This window comes from Plodia interpunctella, chromosome 1 (assembly GCF_027563975.2).
Source record: "Plodia interpunctella isolate USDA-ARS_2022_Savannah chromosome 1, ilPloInte3.2, whole genome shotgun sequence".
NCBI lineage: Eukaryota > Metazoa > Arthropoda > Insecta > Lepidoptera > Pyralidae > Plodia > Plodia interpunctella.
In genome coordinates, this window is record NC_071294.1 from 7,188,282 (window position 1) to 7,211,002 (window position 22,721).

General features: G+C 34.3%; 1 protein-coding gene across 12 annotated transcripts in view; it reads left to right on the top strand.

Moving 5' to 3' along the window:
• Nucleotides 1-22,721, top strand: part of CadN (Cadherin-N) — a 275,837-nt gene that overhangs the window by 245,371 nt on the left and 7,745 nt on the right. For 9 of the 12 annotated variants that reach the window (XM_053744061.2, XM_053744134.2, XM_053743981.2 and 6 more), the window contains 4 exons: nt 11,152-11,267; nt 14,572-14,736; nt 18,207-18,344; nt 18,682-22,478. In XM_053744061.2, the coding sequence (XP_053600036.1) occupies nt 11,152-11,267; nt 14,572-14,736; nt 18,207-18,344; nt 18,682-22,478 (4,216 nt within the window). Of the gene's footprint in view, nt 1-11,151; nt 11,268-14,571; nt 14,737-16,094; nt 16,257-18,206; nt 18,345-18,681; nt 22,479-22,721 lie in introns of all 12 variants that reach the window. The other 3 variants (XM_053744223.2, XM_053744305.2, XM_064436914.1) reach the window with 1 other exon arrangement.

Sequence of the window (22,721 nt, forward strand, 5' to 3'; positions counted from 1 at the left end):
AGTAGGTACATACTATATATTTAACATTATGAATTTTTATACTTTCTTCACTTTCAGACAGTATTTAAGAAGCCTTATTCTTAAATAGCCGTTTCTATAGATTTTGGATGCGAGATAATTACTACGCTAATTTAAAGTTAATAAAAAAATGTTGAACTTCTAAGGTTAACTTCGAAACTAAGAAAAAAATAAGTTCACCATCTGTATACGTTGTGATCATAGAAGTGATCAAAATTTGTACATATCGATGTGACTTTATCGCTTGATATTACCTGTAATATAATGTGCTACACAATATTTTTGAGTAAATATAATTAATAAACTATGAATTTGAGGCAACATTATGCTTCAAAGTATTACTTCTACTGAACTAAAAACACATTAATGAAGATTTTAATTACCACATTAAAACGTTCCGAAATGCTAGAAGTTTATAGCTTTCGTAAATATCATTTAATTTAGAATATGATGCCTGTGAAGGTCTAATTTCTGAATAAATGATTTGATTTTATTTAATTTAATGATCTGATTTGATTTATTTAAAAAACGGTGTAATTATAATTTTTTTTGTACTAGATATAGTTGCAATACCGCAGCGCGATTCTTGGCAGAAAGATAGAACAGTGAATCTGGAATAAAGGCTCTTAATACGAATAATAAATATATAGATGGATAAATAATAATTCACCAAACTTAAAATTTACAGCTTCTTCGTGGAGTAAGTGATTCACTATCACTTTGGGAACCATCACAGATTCTGAAATATTGTTTACAGTCCTATCCGGTATCTTAAATATATCCATGAAAGAAAGACAGACAGTCGATACACAGAAATTTACTATCGCACAATATTTGGCATAAAATGACGAAGATCTTTCTGTTCATTCGAATACCTGTCATTTAAAAAACAAAAAAAGAACAGCTATTCTTCAAAATACCAAACTTCCGCTCTGATTAATGTCTTTCATTTCTACGTTAACGTGGGGATTTGTACAGATTTGCGAATATTTTAAGGAAAAAAATCAAAACAGTAGCACAACAACCAACAAATAGTAAAATGTTAAATGAAAATTGTTTTTCCGAAGTACGTCAATTGAGCACAATAAGGTAAACATCTCTTTGAAATTTGGCCATTTGAACTGTCGTAAGCAGATACTGTCTCATTTTCATACTGAATTATAAAGATGTAAGTACATATGTGCTTACATCTTACCCCACTCACATTGTTTATAATTCCAGGGTATTATAGGTATAATACTTAATCAAAAGAGTGCGGCACTTAGTAAGACAGGCGTGTTTACCGGCATTTGCAAGGGAATGTTTGTATTTACGGAGATTGCTCGTGCGGGCAGGTAATAATATAAATATTAAACGAATATTACCGTGTTTTCACACACGCATTCACAGTTCTACACTCGTGAATTATTCAGGGCCATCGAGCCACTTGCGCCTTGCGCCCATCCCTGAAATTTATACTAAACCAATTGTTTACCTCACCTCACTATAGAGAGAGATGTATCCGCCGATTGAATGCCAAATAGTTTTACTGCGTAACAGCCTTTGCGAGTATATTGCTTCAGCTAGCTTTCTGACGAAAATAATTGGATTTCAGATCTCATCACAATAATACGAATGGTAGATATTGAGCATTCGATTCTAGTTAGACATTGTATTTTAAGCTTAGATGGAATCACGATAATTGATAATACGCCAAGTGGGTGAAGTTAAATATTATTTTTTGCGATTATTTATATAACAGAACGTATACTCCAAACATATAGAAAGCCACATTAGTGTTAATATTTATTGTTCTTACGATGGAAATCAATATGTAAACTGGTATCAACACACGCTAAAACGATGAATTGAAACAGTCTCCTGCTGTTACAGAAAACATTTCTACAGGTAGATCTAAAATGCAAACTCATTACTAACAATGCATACGAGCGTATTCAACTTTGTCGTTTCAGAAGTGGGATCGGGTTACGTTTGGACAGCGCAGCATTAGGACGGAGATATCCGTACTTCAGGGAATCACGGCAGCCTGGCCGGCAGACGGCGGGCCCGCTCATATTTAAACTTTTACAATGGCACACCCCCGACGCCTACATAAATCTCGGAGCCTTCCTTCACACATCTCGCCTGAATTTAAATAGGCCCCTATGCACGATCTCGTGATTTAGTGCCTACTTAATATGGCGACTATGGTTTTTACATTTTGTATTTGATTTATGATTAAATATAAGTGCTTTTATTATTTCGTATATCATCCTAATATTAGCCGAATACCTACTGACTCTACAGTACGTCGATTTTATATCAAAGGATAATAGTGAGGCAGCGGAGGTCATGTACACTAATTAACAGAGTTTAAAACTTTCATATAGAAGATGATGATCCATATAAAAGATGACATTATATTAAATTTGATCTATTTATATTGAGATAAACTTTAAGTTTTAAATAAAATGTGAAAAGACATACGATTCAACGTATTCTGAATATGTGAATATGCGAATTTAGTAAAACGGAGACTGTGTGAGTGAATTACAAGACGGTTTCGCCCCCTATACAGCTCGGAGGTATTTAGAGGACTATTATAACTCTGCCCGGGCCTGCCGAGATTTACATTGAAACCCTCAGCTTACATTGATATTTTTGTTCCTTTCTTGTTTCTAGAACATGCTATTTCAGTTTAAATTATCTTGTCCATTCAAATACTAGATTACTTATTTCCTTTCCAAACTTAAATTGATGATACTGATTTTATATCAGGTATTTAAAAATTGTCATCAAAATTTTGCCTACGATTTTCCTACGCTCTAAAATATTTTTTCTTCACTTCAATTCAAATCCAGCCTTGCAAAATTGTTATAGTTCTAATAAAAAAATTTCTCACACTTTTCAACGCCGGCTATCGGCAACCTCGCCATTATTATTTCCTGGAACTGGACTACAATTTTACTGAAACAATTGAAATGTACAGTGACTGAAACTGAAATGACCATGATGCAAATTATATCATAAACTATCCATATCTTTTAGTCGGAGAGTATTGTTTTTCTGAATTCAAAATATTTGAACGTTTTTATGTAATTAGGTAAAAATGGATCGTAATACAGTTAAATTGTTAATCCCAATTATTCTATAAATTAATTTACAGATAATCTTACAATAAAGACCAACTATCAATTTTGTGACATAATAGATAATATCTAGAATGGAATTCTATTTGCTTTTTACCGATTTCAGCAATGAGGGGTGTTATCTAAGTGTATGTAACGTGACAACAACACGATACTCATGCATAATGTATGAATCTGTTCCATCAGCAAGCCATTGATCGGCCGATGGCACAGCCCTTGTTTACAGGCGGCTGCTAATCCTGTCTCAGAATTTGAACAAGATTTGAGTAATACTCGGATCATTGTCACCCTCGTTCCTTATCGATTGCGAAATAAAACATTTTGTTATTAGTTTCATAAAATATATGAAATATTAAATATATGATATAAACGTGACTTTTAAAATTAATTTTAAAACGAAATAATAATTATGTATCATGCTGAGATTTAATTCAATTGTCCAAAAAAAGCTTGCTACATTTGCTTGTTTTGTCGCCACCGCTAACTAATTATAAACACACATACATACATGTTATCACGCTAGTGGCAGATACTATGGACTTCAGTGATGTAAATAAAGATAGGTATTATGTATCTTATTTGCTTCATCATCCCTTTTGACATTACAAAATAAATGATTACAATAAAGTTCAAACAAAACTTGAAAGTGTAGGGCGGGCCTGGTAATCGGGAGTTAACTAACCGTGGTAGATGAGAAACCTCCGCCCTCGCCGCTCCGATGCTCCCGTAATGAGCCCAAGACAATCTTTTATTGTCTGTTTGGACTGGGATAAATTGTGATAGATGATCCTCCAAGTCTTCCAGATTTGGTACCACCTCTATCCGTCTTCCAATTTATATCGGCAGAGTTCGCTCGCATCTCATCCCTCGCTTATGTCCGACATATACAGAATCACACCCTGCTTCATGCGAGAAAAGTCTCGTTTTCCGCATTCATTCCTCGTTTAATGAAATGCGAGCATCGTGCGCTGAAACTTTTTATTTTAGATCCCAGTCGACGGATTCTTTTTTTAAGACACGTAGCGCTTATGAAAAATAGCGACGCATTACGGAGACCGTTTTATAAAGCCGCTAGTGATGCGCGCCTGCGCTGACAATGTAAGACATGTCATTTACAGTGAACAGTCTTTGGCAAGCAACGATATTTGCTATCCACGGCCATTACTTACAAGACGTGGCTTTACGTACTTCTATATATACTACTTATATATTTAACACAAAAACAGTTTTGAGAAATTATCGAAAGAGTTACTTCAACATTTCGGTTCAACGTATAAACGTATAAAAAAGAATACCGAGCATAATGAATGACTGACAAGAAATACTTTATCTTAGTCGAAATGAAGAAGCGTCAACGGACGTGGACACTGAAACGGTGACATATGCGTATGGAGGAGTTGATGACGAGGAGCCGCCACCGCTTCCTATAGACAAATGAGCGTCTGGAGAGGCAGCAGGCACGTCCTCATTGTCGGTGACATTTGACCGAAAGCTTACTTCCAGCGCCTAAATTCACCTCGCGGCGACTCCCTGCAATTTCCGCCCTCCAAACGACCCCCTTGTTTCAGAGCCTGCCCGTGAAAACATGCCAGCAAATCCCGACGTTTTACTTTTTATAACCCTGCTTATCTGCCACATAATAGACTCAGCCGAGAGCGGTACACTCGATGCTAAAATCCAGTGATAAAATTATTAATATTTTACAAGCATAGGTTCCGATTCATTATTCGAATGTTATTATCGCATAGCTGATAAACTTTTGAATAGAGATTTGACTAATCTTCATATTAGCATGAAATTGCAATAAATTACCCATGTTTGCGAGGATTTACACTCTTGAATCGCAAATAATATTTGTTCCGAATGCAATAATGCATGTCGGTTTTACTTAGATTATTAATTTTTATGTATTTGATGATGTATTCCATTATTTAAAGATGTTAATTAACAATGTACATTATTTTAGTTTTAATTAATTTTACAAAAAGTATTAATTTTCTGTACTTACCTAACAACAATTCTATTTAAATACGTTGCAGCCGCTGATGGTTCGCTCGTTAACAAGATGTGAAATAGATATTACAATAATGTTATAATAACGAACTAAACAAATTTACGATTCATACATGTCACATATTTTACATCACTATTTTAAAGAAATTACATCCAACATTACTAAAAATTATAAACGTCATTTAGATAATTCTAGACTGGTAAATTTTATTTTAACACTGTTTTTAACAATCGAAATACTAAATGCAATGCTTAATCACAATTTTCAGGAGTGGTCTCCTAAATACGTGGAGTAGACGATGCTAGCCCGTGATTTACCGTGCGCTCCTTTATTGAATACTCGGCTCGTTGAAAGAAAAATCGTATATTTTGACATGCCTGCGGTCAAATTTATGACTTCCATTTATTCCTTTGACAAATGGCAATTAAAAGTCACCGGTGGTTCTATCGAGAATGGGCACTGACGTTTTTATATCGAACTCCTACATTTTTGTTCCCAACCATTAAATTATAAAACTTTTCACAAATCAATATTCGTGGAGGGACTTGCGACTTCATTTTGTCGAAACCTGAGATATTATTCGTGGCAGTGAATTATATTGATCAAATGATTAAAGATTAATAGATATTTTAATAATTTACGGGCCTTTGATCACAATAGAAATTTGTCTTACCGTTTTTGGAATTATATATTCAATTCAGACCCGTAGGTCTCACAGTTCTCTGTAATTCTCAACATAAGCTTTATCAATTTAATCCATGGAATCCTCGAAGCTACGTTAGATTGTCGTGTAACGTGCAAATTGATATTGCTCATTTACCGCCACGTCGAATTTATCTATTTTTTGTATAATAACGACCAATTCAGACATATTGTTATAGCCAAAGTAGGTTCCTTCTATGTGAATGGTTCGCATAGAGCCATTTAATCGCAGCCGAAGCGATCAAGAGCGGAGGGCATGACAAAAGAGAGCCCAGCCCACGCCCATTAGCCTGCTCATTACTTGTCTCGATTTATGACCTGCACTTTTTGATGGCGAAATTTTAACTATAATTAGTTTTATATATATGTGTGTGTAATTTGATTTTCAAATGTTTGTTGGGTCCATCCATTACACAATGTAATGTAACGATAAAGAAACCACAATGAGATATCTCCATCTTTTGTCACTATTAAAATACTAATTAGCAACAATGATATACTAATTCATTATAGAATTATTTTTATCATACATTGGTCAGGGACCAATTTATTATTATAAAGTAGTAAATCTAAAAAACCAGTTGTATTTTACAAAGTAACAACTAATCCGTATTTTATCACACCCTGTGCAGCACTAAAAGTGTGCCTCAGGGAATTAATCATTTCTGATACGCTTTCGACTGCAGGGCTTTTAGTGTATATAATAAACAAAAATTATTCACAACAGAAGCCTTTCATTTATAGGCACCGCAGTCGTGTTCCCTGAAATGAAATTCTGACGCAAGGGGAAGGGAAGGGTTGTTCTTCTTTATAGGTCAATTAGTCTGAGAATACGGTATGCGTTCATTAGCGTCGTGTACCGTCGATTAGGTGCTGCGTAATACGTAGGTACCGTAACCCCATGAGCCTATCTTCTTAAAAGCTGATTACGAATTAACATTTTACTTTTACGAATTAACGGATTACGAATTACTATTTTTTCAATTTTACTTTATCAGAAAAACGTAACGAAAATGTTTATTTTTTTTCTATGATATAGAATAGAATGTTAACGGTAGTATAAAAAAGCTTTATCTTTAATTTATTGTTTATGTAGGTATAATTTTGTATGTGGTAAGTTGGTAGGTTGGTGTGGTAAGAACATTATATTTCTTTTATCTATGGGTAAGAATTATACCAATATTTTATAGAACTAAAATTTAAGCTAACTATAATATATAAAAATACTCTTGTACAACATTTAATCGAACACATAATTCAAGCTCAAAAACTTATTAAATTTAAATATTGCTTGGTAATTAATTAGTTTTGATATATATTCGCTATTTTAATGAGACAACATTTATTTGAATGCAAATTTACTAATTGCGAACAACCGCATGTTTTGAAATTACATTAAAATAATAATTAATTTTATTACTCGGCTTGCGCAAACGGGGAACCTTTAGGTTACTTTATAATTAAGACCGCACACTGCACTGGCGCCACCATCATATTTTTCGCAGTTTATTTTAATTAATAGCAAAACTAAAATAATACCATATTATGCTACACTGGATAATTATTCCTTATCTCAAATTGTTACTAGACTCATAAAAGAACTAACTAATATCAAATAAAATCCTTTATCTTGTTGCAATTTGCTTACGGTGTAACCAAACAGCGCATTGACAATTGAATGTTACGAAGACATTTTTCACCATAAAGACAAACGGCTCTCATTTGTTTGGATGCCGCGCGGCTGTGGGTGAAATGTGTTACATATTTGTCTAGTGTTGCTTTTCTAATTCGAAATAAACAAGAACTTTCTCAAAACTTAACTTTAATGTGTGATGTATACATATTTCAGTATTTACCCTAGGTTTACAAATTAATACTTTTTATTTAAAGTAATAGCTTTTCTTTAGACTGTGTCTCCTAACCATCTCGTACCCCAGTAGGGTACGGGGCGGTCCTATACTAGGGCGGAACCACATCACACACACACATTTAAAAGCAATAGGTAGCTATCATGAATAAATAAGTTTTTCATGAATTAATTCATAATGAAGTATGTACCGATAACGTCTAGTGGCAAAACGCAGAGATATGGGTGCTCCAAAGCTTGAAGACAAGAGGGGAGGATTCAAACTATTTGAAATTTCCTATACAAATACGATATGAATATTTCAAAAGCCATTGATTCTATTTAATCTATTTTGCATATCAGGGTATTGTTTTCATACTAATCACTTCGAATTGGTTTTACTAGTTTATAGAAAATAAACATTTTTATTTAATATTTGAGTTCACTTTAGACAGGTCTAATCTTAGGTCTATTTCTAAATATGTATGTATGTAAATATGATATGAATTTAAAATTCAAATTTTACCTTGTCTGGACAACGTTTTTATTTATTTTTCCACAATTGTAACATCTCTAAGATTTATATTGGCCTGTGTTCAGGAGTGGGCAGACTGAAATTATGATGGATTACTTCATATCCAATAAACGACCGTAGGTACCGTTTAGTTTGTACTCAAATATTAGCTCTGAACAAATGTTACAAATCACGGCGCGCTCTAATCGCACACTTAAAACCATAAAGCTATGTACTGTACACAGCACACTTAATTATATTAACTTTATTACACTCATTAAGGCTTGTGTTGTGTTCTGATATGAGTTTCTCATTATGGTGTAACTCGAATTAAGCTTATGGAAGACAAGATTAGTAGCAAAACTACGCTGTTTTATCTCGACGCTCTATTTCACGGTGTTCGCTTTTGTTGTTTGATAATATAATGTGTATACCTATCATGAGTCCTACGCAATTCATCTAATTTCTGCGGAAATCACAAATGTACCTACGGTATAATTTAAATGTTGATTAATTTAAAATACTTATATATGTATATATATATATATTATATAAGTAAATTATTTGAATACAACACAAATATTTGTTAATTTATTGTAGAAATCTACTGTATATACGATTTCATTACACCATTATTTAAATTGGCGGCGAAATGATTTCAGAGTCAAACGCAAAGGTTATGTTAACGTGTGTTTTATCTTACTTTTATTAATATTATAAATATGTCAAAATATTTAATATTTTTAACCGAATATAATGAAGTTGGCAAGTTGTCGAATCTAACCGAAATTATTTCGCTATCTGCAAAATTACATAGAAACACTGTACGTTTGTTAAAATAATCATAATTCGTTGGTTGAATTTTGCCATATATTTTAAAAACAGTATACACATACTGTTATCAAAAAACAGTTTTATGAATATATATATAAATATAATGAACAAAATTTACAATAAGTACATCAAATCAGTCAGAAAAGAGAGATCAGCCTAATTATTATATATTTATATAATATATTATATAATATATTTATATAATATATTTATATAATATATTATATAATATTTTCTGCGCAAAAACTGAATTAAAATTTAGTTTGCCGAGAAGGATTGATCCCAAGATCCTCCCATATAGCAGTGGAGGTCCACCCGATAGCTGACATTACTTTTAAGGAATACTTACGTTGGCCTTCCTTAGTAATGACATCCATCGTCCGCTAGACAAAACTTTATTTTCTATTCTGAGCTCCCTTAATGATCACCTTTTTCGAAAGCACCGATCGTTCAAAATGTGCAAAATTAATATTTTGTTTGGTATCGTTTGTAACTTTACGTATTATAATTGCGTACTATGGAAAACTAAATTGATTATCTGAGCTTTTATTTTACTGCAAAATGAATGAAAATCGTACATTCGTTTAGATGCATAATGTAAATGAATGTACGAGTATGTATGGTTTTTTACATTCTTCAAAGAACAAAGCCTTTTAAAATTTATAAGTTTTGATCAGTAGCATTATAATCTTGAATTTCACATAGATTATTTTATAATGTAACTCCTAAGAGAGTGAAACCGCGGAGCGCAACAAATATCTCATAAAGTATCAATGAAAAATTCTTGGTGCTCCTGAACCAAGTGGCCGATTTTTACGTAGGTACATTCGACCGCATATCAAATCACTCTACATGGATCTTTATTCCACGCAAATAGGGTCGAATTTGCAATAACTTTGGGTTGGTTGATGAGCATGCACTTGTACAAAAACACGCTAAAGCTCAAAATGAGAGCAATCTTCGAACAATCACGGTCGGTCGGTCCCTAACTCGCTACTTCTCTTATCTACAAACCCTGACCGTTACTGCTAACGGAAATCCAATTACTATTTAAGCATACCAAGACGTATTGTTTTCTCGTAATCATTTTACTGAAATCAGAATAATTAAAAATCAATTTTACTTATTTACTTCATAAGTTAAACTTATCAATTGGGAAATTGCCTGGATAAGATTTGACTTGATGGCAACATGAAAATAACATGTTTGGAATTAGTAGCGAATTTAATTAATTTTTAAAATCATTTTACACAATTGTACTATATCTTTATGAAAGAGATTGCGGCTGAAAAAGTGAGGGTATGATATTTCACGCTGTCGCTGTGAAACGAGGCGCGAAGTTTTTGGCTTTATTGAAACTTTTACACACCTATATTCTTTTTTATTGAGCTGTTCACAGTGTTCACGCAACGTCACACATTTCCTTTATATCGCCTATTCGATGGTACTACATCAATGCAAAAATATTTTTACGACACAAGATAAATATATTTATACACATGTGGCTGTAATTTGAGACTGCTTTTTGAATTTCCTGCTGGTTCTGAAAATAGAAAGTATAGATGTTTGCAGCCAAAAACATTAAAATTCAATACTGATTATGTAAAACGTACAATGTGATAAAAGAGATTTATTTGGTGTTTATTCTACTTACCTACTGATCTGTGTAATTTTTATATAAGATTTTTACAGATATTTATTAAAGATCAAATCAAATGGGTATTTCCAAAGCAAATCTAATTTTACAAATGTTCGCATACTCCGGCATGTTGAGGTGCCGTCCAAGAAGGAGAGGTCGCGCGCCCCGGATTCCGACCTCATTTGTTTATTTATTTTTTAAAATGACATTTGCGTTTTTGTTTTGTTTTTTTTTTCTCTGTCTTCCATTATTTTTATTTAAAATCTCCTTTGCAATCCCCTTCATAATGATATTTTTACTTTTTTTTCTCTCACGAAATTTATTTGTTCCCTTTACCTACCTACCTATCAGCTATAATCGGAACTTCTACTATACACCTTATTAACACATTTATACTAATATATATAATAATAACCTGTTGATTAGTATATTTAAAAAAATATGTTTTGTTGACAGCGTCGCGTATTCGATACGAGATCACGAGCGGGAACATAGGCGGCGCCTTCGCCGTCAAGAACATGACGGGGGCGATCTACGTGGCGGGTGCACTCGACTACGAAACTAGAAAACGGGTATGTATTCTATACTATTCTCTTGTCAGTTACGAACTTTATCCATTTCATATCAATAAACATCGATATTATGAAGGAAAATACTAGGAGAAGTGAACGTGAAAGCTTTCCCCTATATTATTTACAACCAATTATAATTTATTGTTTTGCCATTTCCGTAACCGTGTTAATTAGCCGTAAATAATAGATCATGATATTACTTTACAACTGTTAGTGGTTGTTAATTTTCATGAAAGATTATATAAACGGAACTTAATACGAACTTTTTTATGACATTTCAAAAGTTGTCATTGACGTTTTAAATAAAATTGTAGTTCGTGATAAGTCCCGTTAATATATGTAATTATGTGTTCAAAGCGCGTCCGTTTAAAACCATTGAATTAAAATCAGTCCATCTATAATAAAGGTCTGCTACTAAGATTTAAGTCAGTCGAATCGAAGCGAATATTTAATCGATATCCGAGAGTATTCGACTGAAATGTGAAGTAAGTAGCAAAGTTTTGTTGTATTTTTTCATGTGGCCTTACTGTGATGCGAGTTTGTAAACACTAATGGCACTTGGAAGAAGGGATAAGTTGCTGATATTTTATTCGAAGGCTTTATATTGGAAGTAATGTTTCCTTCTGTGATGGTTCTAATCATGGTAAATGTCAATTTATGTCAAACATCACACTATTTTCGATTATATGTTATATTTCGTAAATGGATACTATTTTTATTCGTATCATGTCTTTAAAATAAATAATAATAAAACTTTTTATCAATAATTTCAATTAATACTTGAAATTACAATGTGCGTGGTTTTTCCTTACATATTTGTTTAAATGAAACGTAAAAAGATGTGTGAAAATGAAGTCTCTAAAACGACATCTTATTCGATACATACCTATGTATCGTGTAAAATTTTATCCACCTTTTTAAAATAATAATTTATTATTGATACTGATGCTGGCTCTCTAGAGATTACTCCCGCTTTCATCGTTATCTGTGGTAACAAGCAGTTATGAAACAAAAAGCCAAGTTGGGCGTGAGTGGCAGTCATCGATAATTACGTCGCGTCGACTAAATTCAAACTAAGCAACTCAACCTGACATCAGACGACTCGATCAGTACATTTTAACTATTACTTACAATAAGGTATTATTTTAGATAAACGAAAACGAACAGATTTCTGGTGAAGCATGTGGAGCGCAACATTTTGAAATGTCAAGTCATCGAAAGTTATTGCATTACGTTAAATAATCCCAACACTCTTTCCCTTAAGCTACACTTGCAGAATAAAATTCTTTATTAACGATAAAATAACAACTCACTGGGCTCTATTTCATTGTTAAGAGTTGTAATTATACGTGAGCTGGGTTAAAGGAGGAATAATCACCTTTACAAAATAATTTCCATTTAAAATAAATGGCGTTAAAACACTATTATTTCTTTGCCTCTTTGCGGGTTTCAATTAAAAAACATTGTGTCGGTGCCGCGGCGGACTGTTCAGGCGATAGCTCTTTGTTACCGCCTTGGAAAACTTCAACTTTCTGCAAGATAAATAAATTTAATCTTTAATACCCATTTAAGCAAGCAGGCGTGGATGATACCGCAGATTATATTCATGTTAACTACAGATTCTTACAAAGCTTTTGTTGTTAATGTAATTCCTCTTTTACAATTTCTAATTGGAACGATAGATTGAAATTCAAATGACATACACAAAAATACAACCATAGTTAGTCTAAATTAATTAATCAATGAATATTATTAATATTTAAAGAAACTACATATATTAGCTTAGTCATATTATCAAATGTATAAGTATAATGTACGAATATTAATAAGAACATAATAACACAAGGGCTTGTACCACGCAAGAGTAATTCCATTAAGCTTAGGAAGAAAATACCATAATAATGGAATAGGTAGAGGAAATCCACATAAATTGTAGCTACCGAACGTAAGCTGTGTATTGTGATGATACTAGCCAGCTTCCAACTGCGGATTTTATGTGGCGCGCATTATACCACACCACACAGCCCACCTGTGGCCAGCTCTCTCGGACTGAATAGCTTACTAATCTACTATTCACTGACAATACTTTAAATATACACTATATAAATTTAAAAGTAGAATTAAAAATAAGTACTACAGGTATGCACGTGATGGAGGTAAATTAAAAAAAAATCATTTTTTCACAAGCTTTAATTTTCGTCAAAGAGGTTTTGTTTGACGTATGACAAAAGAATATGTCCGCGCCGTATACCGTTGAGGAGTTGCCACGTTTGGAGCCGTTCCTGGGTGCACCATCAGGTCATGCTTATCGTATTTATGTATTGTCGTTAAAATTAAACGTGTGTACAAAATTTCAGTTTAATCGGCTGAAGATATCTATTTCAAAACTGAGTCGCAAGATTCCACCTGTACAAACATAGTTACCTTATAGGTACATACATTCATTGAAAGTTACATAAAAGGTTGTTAAAAAAGTTAAAGTTAGGGTTCCATCATGGCGCAAGCAATATAAATCTTAGTATAATAATTATTAAATTTGCTGTGGTATCATCAAAAGGATTCACAAGTGTTAAAAAGTTAGGTTATGTAAATGAGCCATTAGGGACATTAGCTCCGTAGTCGCGGAGGCACCGACATACATGTGCGTGAGACGACTTTGGAAACTGACATTTCCCGCCTGACTGAGGAAATTACTTAGCGACACTGACAGATGATGCCAATATCTCCTTCGCATCGCGGCCTCTACTTTATAAAGAAAATCAACTCGGGAACTTAGTCATCATTTATACACTACATATATGTTTATAAAGAAAGGGTATCCATAATAAAAAACAAAGTTTCTAAACGCGTAAATTAGATTTACAAATTTAAAATGTACCGGAGAATTAAACTTTTCCACGTTAAATTAAAAAAAAAATCTGTTTACAAATAAAAAAAACTTTGTAACTCCAGTCGTCCAACTCAAACCATCAAATAATACAATCTCCATCATTATTTTTGTTTCAAGGATTTGTGTCCAAACCATGGAATTTCCTTACTTTTTACTTCTTGTTATCCTTTATACTTAATGTTCTTAAAGTTAATTACACTCGACTCTTTTTATTAAACTTTCACTTTTAAAATGACTCTGTGATATAGTTAAGAAAGTAAGATGAGTTCTTTTACCCCGTATATATTTTTCATTTGAGGAAGATTTATTATACGCCTTTACGAACGCTTTCTACTGGCAATCTTTTTGGGGGGAAATATTATGTTATTTATTAAGATAACTAGTTAATGTTTGTATAATTTTGGTCGGTGACAGTACGAGTTGAAGTTAGCCGCATCGGATAACCTGAAGGAGAATTACACGACAGTGGTGATTCACGTGAAAGACGTGAACGACAACCCGCCCGTTTTTGAGAGACCCACGTACCGCACACAGATCACAGAGGAAGACGACCGCAACCTTCCCAAACGTGTGCTACAGGTCCGGAGACCACCATACATCCAATCGTGTCGATATTAGTTTTGTTTCACTTGCATGGCATGTTCGTTTTATTGTAGCATTGTTTTGTTTCGTTGTAGTTTGTTTGGTTGCTAGCGTTCGTCTTGTTGTTTCCAACAGCCAGTTTATTTATTAGGTGCGCTCTGCGGTTCCAGAATTAGATTTCAGATTAGATTAAATTTTTTGTTGCTTATCACTACAATTTTGCAATTGTTTCTACCGAACTCTACAGCTTTTAATGAACATTGATTTTCTGACTAGTGATTGTTAGGAAACGATTTTTAGTTACTGATTTAATTTGAAATCATTGATTTCAGATCATGTCGAAGCTGTATTATTGTATAGAACTATAATAAAATATTAAACTAAAAGCAGACTCAAGTAAATTAATTTAGACCCGAATGTATACCTACGTGGAAAACTTTTTAATAAAACTGCCAATCGAAAAGCTCCTGAAGTGGTTTGAGAAATCGGCCGAAGTTCACTGGATCGCGTAATATCACGTCCGCTATGATAATGTTCTTTAAACAAGGTCCCACCGATTTTAATATTTATTTACCCACCATCTAGATCGAAGTATTTTTGAATACAGTTGAAGCGAGACTCTGATTTCCCCATTTTCATGAAGATAATGACGAGAATTTCAGCAGATGGGTCAGATTTGTACTTTTCAATTATTGCTTGAACCTCAAAAAGTTCCTTGTGTTAATATTAACTTTTTCATTACGTTTTATCTGATTTGCCTCTTTGACAAAGGTATTCACGCCAGATATATTTTAAAACAAAATGTAATAAAATTTAACCAATAAAATATATCAGTGATTTATATTTCGCAGTAGCAACATCCATTAAAACCGTTGCTATGAAATCGCTGAAACTTATCTGTGTGGAATCACGTTTTTGTTTACCTACTATATCAATGACGTTATTCGCTTGCTCGATGTTCGTATGGTTGAACAAATGGACATATAAATATTAAGAGACAATGTACGAGAATTTCACGGGAAATTATTGCAAAAATATATCAAATATAGTTTTTAAGCCGGGTAATATTTGAACAATGGTGATATTTTTAAAGCACCACATCAATTGTTACATTTCAATGTGTAAGCTGAATAGTAAATAACCATTTTAGCGATAATAAAATTACCACAATGTTGACGACGAATAATAATAATGTGATCTATCACTAAAATTTAGTTTAAAAACTTTAGCATAGTTTCGTCATATATTTTCTATGCACAATATTTTGTTTACGCCTATTTTATGTTGTAATTTGTAGAATGTATTTGTGTGTGTTACGCATGAGCATGTAGTGTGCTAAAGTGTGGGTGTCGCAGTACGAGATGACGCTGGTTGCATCTGACGGCCGGAATGAGAACTCCACTCGAGTGGTGATCAGAGTGCTGGACGTCAACGACCTACCCCCTCGCTTCACTCGCAGCGCGTACGTCACACAAGCCCTGGAAGAAACTGGCCCCTATCCCCATTCCTTGATACAGGTTTTTTCTTTTATTTTGATTTCTTTTTTTCTCAATGAGAGCGATGTAGAGGTCGATGGCATAGAATTCTATACGCGGTCACATTATTGCAGCGTCTGGGAATAAAATTGGTGACGCTATCTTATGCTATCTTGTCTACCTTGTTCATTACGCACGGTGGTCAAGTCACGTTTTGTGTGCATTATGATGAAAGCTGAAAGCAAAACTTTGACAACAGAACTAGATTGCTCTCTGTAAAGCCGCGGTGCTGTAAATGATATTATTTTTATTTTTTTACATAAAAAAATTGCAATCCAAGCTAATGATTGTCTAATATTCATTTTTTGTTATTGTTAAATGTTATGTATATTTTTATTTATTTCTGTACTACTTTTGTCATAAAAATCCCGATCCAAAATGCACACTGTTTTTAGAATAATACTCCCAGTTGACAATCACGTTACTGCGTAATAGCGCAGCAGAGTCTATTTAAATTCAACAGGTTGGTGAATATGTAGCTTTTATGTCATTTCGCGTAGAACTTGCATCGCTTCGTTTGTACGCTTTGATATATTTCAATAAGGCGGTCTGTATGTTTGTGTGTAAATTACTATTTTTACGTTTGAAGCAACCAGTATTTTACTAAATACAGTTTCAAGATAAATCGAAAATTTGGCTTTGTAAATGTAAATGTTTTATTCACCAATAAGTACGTTAGAAACGATTCTGGATTCAAATAGGAACGAATAATAAAATCAATACCTACGCATTAATTCAACCAGAAGTATCAGAGACTATCCACAGCTCTAATTTAACTTTTTGGCTTCTTTTCGTTACAAAAAGTTTAATATGTTTAAAAAAAAATGGTTTACGTTTAATAAAAGAGAGTGTTCAATTTACATTGTATAAAGAAATTTGATAAGTACTTATTTTGTATGCTCCATTATAACATTTATAACGGTATTTTATGTACGTAAATCGTCACAATTTGTAAAAGACTTTTTCATTTCGCAAGCAATTTTGAAAAAGGGCCGGTCAAAATTAAAGTAACTAGGCTTATTTTCAATTATGAAAAATGTCCATTCGCCGTGAGAGGATAGCCCTTGTCCCTAGTCGCTTGTAGTGACAAGCTTTTTATAATTGGAGTGAGATTTGCAAATGATCCGAGTAATTACGCAAACGTCGACCCTCTTCGTGAGCCCCTCCCGGCTGCGTGGCCTCTCGTAATTAGAAAATCCCATTCTCATATTCACGTAACAGAAATCTAACTCTAGTTCACATTTTGTCTATAAAATTAAATAGTTATGCAATTTAAAAAATATATACTTCAAATTTAAATCGCTTAATGGATCCAATAACATTTTGTATAAGAATGAACTCAAAAATACCCTTTTAAAAAACTTTTCATCTCTTAAATAAATTAAAGCTTCACACCCTTTTCAGTTCGTTTTTATATCCTAAACTCGCCGAATACTGTCTTGAAAACTTTTAGAGCTTTCTTTGTGGGAATCCTTAAAAAGAGCAAAGTTCCGGGGCTTCCGGCCGAGCCGTCGCCCGGTGCAAACAATCTGCGGTGTTGCTGGGTTCATAACTTCTGGAAACTTCCGCACCCTCTAAGCCACTATAAAATAGTGATTGTTGGCTAAGTCAGTTTTGCGGTTCCTGCTCTGCCATTCAGAAGTTTATTCAAGTAAAATAAAGATATGGTAAATGCGAGATAAATGCATACTTATCAAGTTTATATACTTCTTGAAAAACCGAAGACTTGGTCTTTGAGACTAGCTAGCGTTTACATTACTGTTCTGGTATTTATAATTTACGTAAATACAACACCAGAGATATAACTTCGTTACTTTTACTTTATATTTTAATAACACGTATTTACAAAGCCAAAGTTTCACTTGTCCATAAAGGTGTTTTGGAATTCAAAGTATCCGTTCGATATTAAAATAAATTCATGTAATAAACCAGGTGACGGCAACGGACGGTGACAAAGATAGACAGCAGAATATCGTTTATTTCCTCACCGGTCAGGGCATTGATCCTGATAATCCAGCTAACAGCAAGTTCGACATTAATCGAACCACGGGAGAGATATTTGTCCTCAAAGTAAGTAATTAACCAACTTTAATCTTTCTGTCCAAACTTTGTAAAATATTTTTTAGTTTTTGTAAATATTTTACAATAAAATAAAAACTCAACTATAGTAATTTTAAATATGGAGCCCGAGCAGAGATAGCCAACCAACAAGATGGCGCGTGCTTTGCATTCACAATGCAATCACACATTATTGCGTTCCATTTGTGTCATAACCTGAACACAGATATCTCTGTTACGAGAAAATTCGTATGTCCCTAGAATACTAATTACTTATAAATTAAGTACCTACTGGTTAACTAACTAATTTTTTCTTTATATTGTATTTTCAAGAAATATATTTTTGCAGCCCTTAGATCGCGATCAGCCAAACGGTCGGCCTCAGTGGAGATTCACAGTATTTGCGCAGGACGAAGGAGGTGAAGGTCTCGTCGGTTACGCAGATGTTCAAGTCAATCTTAAAGACATCAACGATAATGCGCCCATTTTCCCTCAAGGAGTTTACTTTGGAAATGTCACAGAAAACGGCACAGCTGGTATGGTTGTTATGACAATGACCGCCATTGACTATGATGACCCCGCCGAAAGTAATAACGCGAAGTTGTGGTATTCTATTGAGAAAAATGTGATTGAAGAAGAAACTGGGTCACCCATTTTTGAAATTGAACCCGAAACAGGGGTGATCAAAACTGCTGTATGTTGTTTAGATCGCGAAAGAACACCAGATTATTCTATTCAGATAGTAGCTTCTGATGGGGGAGGATTAAAAGGTACGGGGACGGCATCCATACGAGTCAAAGACATTAATGACATGCCGCCACAGTTCACAAAAGATGAATGGTTCACCGAAGTCGATGAAACAGATGGCACTAATTTACCTGAGATGCCTATTCTTACTGTAACGGTTCACGATGAGGATGAAACAAATAAATTTCAATACAAGGTTATTGAAAATAGCGGTTATGGTGCTGATAAATTTACTATGGTTAGAAATAATGATGGAACAGGCTCGTTAAAAATAGTGCAGCCTTTAGACTATGAAGACCAATTACAAAGTAATGGCTTCAGATTTAGGATACAGGTTAATGATAAAGGAGAAGATAACGACAATGATAAATATCACGTAGCTTATTCGTGGGTAGTAGTTAAATTAAGAGATATAAATGACAATAAACCACAATTTGAAAGAGCGAATATAGAGGTGTCAGTTTATGAAAACGCAGAGGTTGGTAAAAGTTTAGAAACATTCAAAGCAACAGATCCAGACCAGGGTGGTAAAAGTAAAGTATCTTACGCAATTGACAGATCATCTGATAGAAAACGTCAATTTTCTATTAATCAAGAGGGTACTGTGAGCATTCAAAGGTCATTAGACAGAGAAGATACCCCGAGACATCAAGTTAAAATTTTAGCAATTGATGATGGCGTCCCACCAAGAACAGCAACTGCAACATTAACAGTAATTGTACAAGATATAAATGATAATGCTCCAACATTCTTAAAAGATTACAGGCCGGTCCTTACTGAGCACATTACTCCCAAAAAAGTAGCTGAAATATTAGCCACAGATGATGATGATAGATCAAAAAGCAATGGACCCCCATTCCAATTCCGATTGGACCCTGGCGCAGATGATATTATTCGTGCTTCCTTTAAAGTCGAGCAAGATCAAAAAGGTGCTAATGGAGATGGAATGGCCATTGTATCCTCTTTGCGATCTTTTGATAGAGAACAACAAAAGGAGTATCTTATTCCAATTATTATTAAGGATCATGGAAATCCTGCTATGACTGGGACAAGCACCTTAACTGTTGTAATTGGTGATGTAAATGATAACAAAATGCAACCAGGTTCTAAGGAAATTCTTGTTTATAACTATCAGGGTCAAGCTCCTGACACTGAAATTGGACGAGTTTACGTGTATGATCTCGACGATTGGGATCTACCAGACAAGAAATTCTTTTGGGAAAGTACAGAACACCCTAACTTCACATTAAATGAAGAAACTGGTATGATACAAATGAAACACAAAACTAGAGAAGGTCGATATCATCTAAAGTTCAAAGTATACGATCGCAAGCATACGCAAACAGATGTCCCTGCCAATGTTACAGTGTATGTTAAAGACATTTCACATGAAGCCATAATAAATTCAGGATCGTTACGAATATCAGGTATATCAGATGAAGACTTTGTGAGAGTATGGAATTATAAAACACTAAGCGTGTCTAGAAGCAAGTTGGATATATTCAAAGACAAATTAGCAGATTTACTTAATACTGAACGAGAAAATATTGATATTTTCAGCGTTCAGCTTAGAAAGAAACACCCCCCAGTTACCGATATAAGATTTTCTGCCCATGGTGCACACTATTACAAGCCCATCCGATTAAACGGCATAGTATTAATGCATAGAGAAGAAATTGAAAGATCTGTCGGAATTAATATAACTATGGTTGGCATCGATGAATGTATTTATGAAAATCAAATGTGTGAAGGTTCTTGTACAAATGTTCTCGATATCAGTAATTTGCCCTATATGGTTAATGCGAACAAAACAGCTCTAGTTGGCGTGAGAGTAGATGTTATTGCAGAATGCACATGTGGAGCTAGAAATTTCACCCAAGCAGAAACCTGTCGGAATTCTCCGTGTTACAATGGTGGCAGGTGTATCGAAGGAAAATATGGATTAACTTGTTCATGTCCTCCAGGTTATACTGGGCCAAGGTGTCAACAGACATCAAGAAGTTTTAAAGGAACTGGTTGGGCTTGGTATCCCGCTTTAGAAATGTGTGATAATTCACATTTAAGTTTTGAATTCATAACGCGCAAATCGGAAGGTGTATTGCTTTATAATGGACCTATAGTACCACCTGAACCTGAAGAAATAATGGTATCAGATTTTATATCTGTGGAATTAGAAAGAGGAAATCCTAGATTACTAATTGATTTTGGATCAGGAACATTAGAACTGAGAGTTAAAACTAAGAAGTCACTAGATGATGGAGAATGGCACAGAATAGATATATTTTGGGATACGGAGAATGTCAGAATGGTCGTTGACTACTGTAAATCTGCGGATATTCAAGAAATGGAAGATGGAACACCTCCAGAATTCGACGATTCAACATGCCAAGCTACTGGAACAATACCTCCTTTTAACGAATATTTGAATGTTAACGCTCCATTACAAATTGGTGGTTTATACATAGAACATTTTGACCCAACTCATTATCACTGGCAATACATGCCAATCGGTAAAGGTTTTGATGGTTGCATACGGAATTTAATCCATAACAGCAAACTGTATGATTTGGCACACCCTGGTTTGTCAAGAAATTCTGTAGCAGGGTGCCCGCAAACAGAAGAGATTTGTAATCAAGCTGATACTACTTCAAGATGTTGGGAACATGGTACTTGCGTGGGAAGCTTTTCAGAAGCTAGGTGTCAATGCCAACCAGGTTGGACAGGACCCTCTTGTAACTTACCAACTACACCTACTAGCTTTAGACCTCAAAGTTATGTAAAATTTGCGCTGAGCTTCGAGCCCGATAGATTCAGCACACAAATTCAGCTACGCTTTAGAACTCGTGAACCGCACGGAGAATTATTTAGAGTGAGTGATCAACATAATCGAGAGTATGGTATTCTGGAGGTAAAAGACTCACGATTACACTTTAGATACAACCTTAATTCGCTTCGAACCGAAGAGCGAGATGTGTGGCTCTACTCAGTTCCAGTCGATGATGGTCAATGGCATATAGCGCGCGTAAGTCGTTATGGTAGTGCAGCCACTCTTGAAATTGATGGCGGAGAGGGAAGACGTTACAATGAGACCTTTACCTTCGAAGGACACCAATGGTTATTGGTAGACAAACAAGAAGGCGTATACGCAGGAGGCAAGGCTGAATACACCGGTGTAAGAACATTTGAAGTTTATGCAGACTTCCAAAAAGGTTGTCTCGATGACATCAGACTAGAAGGAAAGCATCTGCCGCTGCCACCAGCGATGAACGGGACGCAGTGGGGTCAAGCCACTATGGCTAGGAATCTCGATCGCAACTGCCCGTCAAACAGTCCTTGCATCAACGTCCACTGCACGGAGCCATTTGTTTGTGTTGACCTCTGGAATGAATATGAATGCACGTGAGTATCAAAATTTATTAAATCATGATCTATAATTTTCTATATTTTTAGTGCCTCAGAATTCATCCGAATTTAAAGACTGTAATACATACAATAGATCTTGATAATTTTATAGTCTTGTTCAAAAGTAATAAGAATGTTTCTATTTAATGATGTTTCAAAATTGACATAATTCTCTTATTTTGACGCGCACTGAGTTTCGAAGTTTTATTTATTTATATTATTTTCAAGTTTATTTATATG